Here is a 3,426-nt window from a genome sequence, read left to right as displayed (position 1 = left end):
AAATGGATTAGTTGTTGAGTTAGTAGTATTGTTAGTAGTATTAAATGGGTTAGTTGTTCCTGTTGTGAAAGGAGTTGTTGTATTGTTTTGAGTAGTAGCAAAAGGGTTATTTGCTCCTGAGGTTGAACTTCCAGTAGAATTGAACGGATTAGTTGTTCCCGACGTTTGGTTAGTATTAAATCCACCGAATGAAGAATTTGTACCAAATTGAGGTTGTGTAGTATTGTTTGGAGTTCCAAAGGGATTTTGTTGACCAGATTGAAATGAAGAGAATTGGTTGTTCATCGTAAAATGATAGAAATAAGATTTTTTCATTTTTTATAAAATTCATTTTTTGTGAATTATTTGAATCTGATAAATTTATAGTAAAGGTATCAATAAGTTATAGTTAAATTACTGTGTCGAAGTTTGAGAACATATGGCGTAAATCCCTTGCTTTTCTCTCTTCTACTGAGTATTCTTCTTGACATTGTTTCCATATCAACCGGTCAGGCAAATTGAACCACATTACCATTATTTCTCTTGCTATTGTTGGTTTAATTTGGTTTTGTACAATGAAATAATAACTAACAATTCCAGAGAGAGTGAAATAAATGTATGTTGTTTGAGATGGAATTTCATTAAAGGCAATAGGGTTTGAGAGTTGAATGAGTTGACATTGTCCATTTAATGGAGTTATGAATCTAACAATGTGTTTGATAAGATCTTCACTCTTAGTTAATTCAAATGGAAAGATTTGAAGGAATGTATGACATTGAGAGTTTTGGTTCATGACAACTGTTTCAAAAACAATAAATTCTTTTTTCTCTACACGATAAAAGTTTCTCAATGAAGTATAATAATTATTTAATTCAGATAAACCAACAAGTGACATCATTTTATAAGACTGAATATGATGAATTGGAATAAGTTGAAAATGATTATCAATTAATGGACCTTTAGTATAAGATAAATAGTTATAATATCCACAAGATATAATAAGTTTTAATTCACTTTTTGAATTTGATAAACAAAACCAACAATTATTAATTTTATAATTTTGAGGATATAATGACTTTTTATTAGTTTCAGAAGTACTTATAACATGTTGACGGTTTTCTTGTTTATTTGTAGGTATTGAAGAAACAATAGTTACATGAGATTGACATAATGGCTTTTTGAATTCGTTAAATTTAGATTGAGTAAGTTTAATGTCAGAATAAGGATTAACTCCAAGAATTCTTGTGTTATTTTGTAACGCACCTTCTTCTACTGAAATAAGTTTTAAGAATATAATTGACTTTAAATTTCTTTCTTCTGTCTCAGGATTTAAAGAATAAAATTTAGTAGGATAAATTAAGTTATTGTTTTGCATTCGAGGTTCTGTTTTATTAGTAAACTCAACTCTTTCATAATATTCTTTTCCAATTGTAAGATGATATCTTGGACAACATGCACGTGCAATAATTGAAGCAACATAAGAATAGTCAACATGAAACGCTGGTTTTTCGTTATTATCTAATTCATTAAGAATATATGATGGCCAATATGTTGATATAAAGAAATCACAACTCTTCTGAAGATAATATTTTGTTGCTAAGTCTTTAGTTTCTTGATAACTAACATCATCTTCTGCTTCATCAATACTACTATAAACTAATGTAAATGTACCAATCTTTAAATCTCCAAGTCCATTTAATATATATACGTTTGTTGGAATTGGTTGTTTTAATTGATTAGTAGAAGGTGTTGCTAATATATAAATCGGACATGGAGGTTCTGGTATGATAATTTCTTCGTTATGAATAAGACCTAATATTATAACTGCTTTTAATTCTCCTTTCTTATTTATTACTCTTTCTATTTTTTCAAATAGATGAACAATATAATTCCCATATATTGGACCAACAAACAGAAATTTACTTTTAATCACTCCATTTTCTTTTTCTTCCTTTTGTTCTTTTAAAATCATTTCATCTTTCTCATAACTTTGTAATTGACTCATTCTGATTTCATTTTCTTTCTCATCAATTCTTTTATTCAATGTAATATCATTATCAGTATGGTTATCATTGCTTTGTTGAGTTGTATTATCATATTTGTCTTTCGTTATGACTTTCAGTTCATTTTGTTCATTTATTGTTTCTTGATCTATTGGTATTTGAACCTCTTTATGAATTAGCATTGGCTCTTCGTTAGTTAGGGTTTCTTCCTTCTTCTTTTCTCTTATTTCTCTTATTATGTCTTGTTGGACTTTCAGTTGTATTGAACTTTTTAACTTTTTAATCACTTCCTCCATTTTTCTATTAATTTCTTTAGGCGGTTCTAAAATACTCATCTCTTTCTCTTCTCCTTTATCAGGTGGTGGGCATGCATCAACACACTCATTACCTGCTTCTTCATATCTCCCTTGACGACTCATTGAATAAATTCTGTTGATAAACAGTTTATTTCTTTTTATTTTTTGTTGTTTGATATATATAACAATTACTAAATTAACAAAACACCAAATCCTGATACATAATGGTTATAAATTTGTCTAAACTGTTTATTTATTATTCTTTAATGAACCACTTCCTTAAGTTTATAACCAAGCTGTTGGAGTTAAAAAGAGTTTTATGACTTAGGATGAAAAAAAGAAAAAAATGTGGTTATTCAATCCCAAATAATCAATTCATAGACATTTCTTTTTCATTTACAATTTTATTTATATTTGAATATTTCAACATACCGAAGCATGCTTTGCATGTATAGTATAAATAATTTGTTTTATTCTTATATTAAATAAAAATGAAAGATTTGTTATAAAATCTAAAAAATAATAATATATTACAAATTTTTTATTATATTATTTCATTACTTAACATATTCCTTGATTATTTTGATGATGTTAAAAACATTGATAATCTGAATTGATAATAACAAATAAAATAGATATTTATGACATATTATAAAAGAGAAAGTTTAATTTCTTAATTCAAAATCAAGAATATAAAAGTTGTATTGTATATGATAACAATTGATATTAACAGTAAAATATTTATTTGAATATACAAAATGTATTAATCATTTCAAACAGTTTAATTATTAAAATGGTGTTACTTGAAAATAACAAAACAATACAAGAATGTTAGCTAACATATGTTTTTTAACTATTACCAATTACCTTGTAAAATAAAAGGTATTATTAACAAAAAATTTCTTTAAGAATGTTTTTAAAGAGTTATATTTATAATATGTAGATTTAATAGTCATTTAACAAATTACTATTTTTAATTTTGATATTTTGAACAGTCTTTTACAATCCTTTTATTTAATTTAACACTTTGAAACATCTATATTTCTTCATAAAATTGAATAAATAATTGTTCAAAAATCACATTAAATTATACAAAGTCATTTCAATTATTCAGATAATTGGGTTGTATATGAAAGAATAGAATTATT

General features: G+C 25.7%; 1 protein-coding gene across 1 annotated transcript; it reads right to left on the bottom strand.

The window, feature by feature from the left end:
* Positions 1-388: 388 nt before the first annotated feature.
* Positions 389-2,401, bottom strand: ENU1_072300 (protein cwfj c-terminus 1 family protein; the record flags this gene model as incomplete). The annotated part of the gene is made up of 1 exon (XM_008858451.1): positions 389-2,401. The coding sequence occupies one exon, from the start codon at positions 2,399-2,401 to the stop codon at positions 389-391; it is 2,013 nt and encodes a 670-aa protein (XP_008856673.1).
* Between the last annotated feature and the right edge of the window lie 1,025 nt (positions 2,402-3,426).

Source organism: Entamoeba nuttalli (genome assembly GCF_000257125.1).
Source record: "Entamoeba nuttalli P19 unplaced genomic scaffold asmbl_3533, whole genome shotgun sequence".
Classification (NCBI taxonomy): Eukaryota; Evosea; order Mastigamoebida; family Endamoebidae; genus Entamoeba; species Entamoeba nuttalli.
Note: the sequence above shows the minus strand (reverse complement) of the source record. Positions and strands in the feature narration are given on the sequence as shown.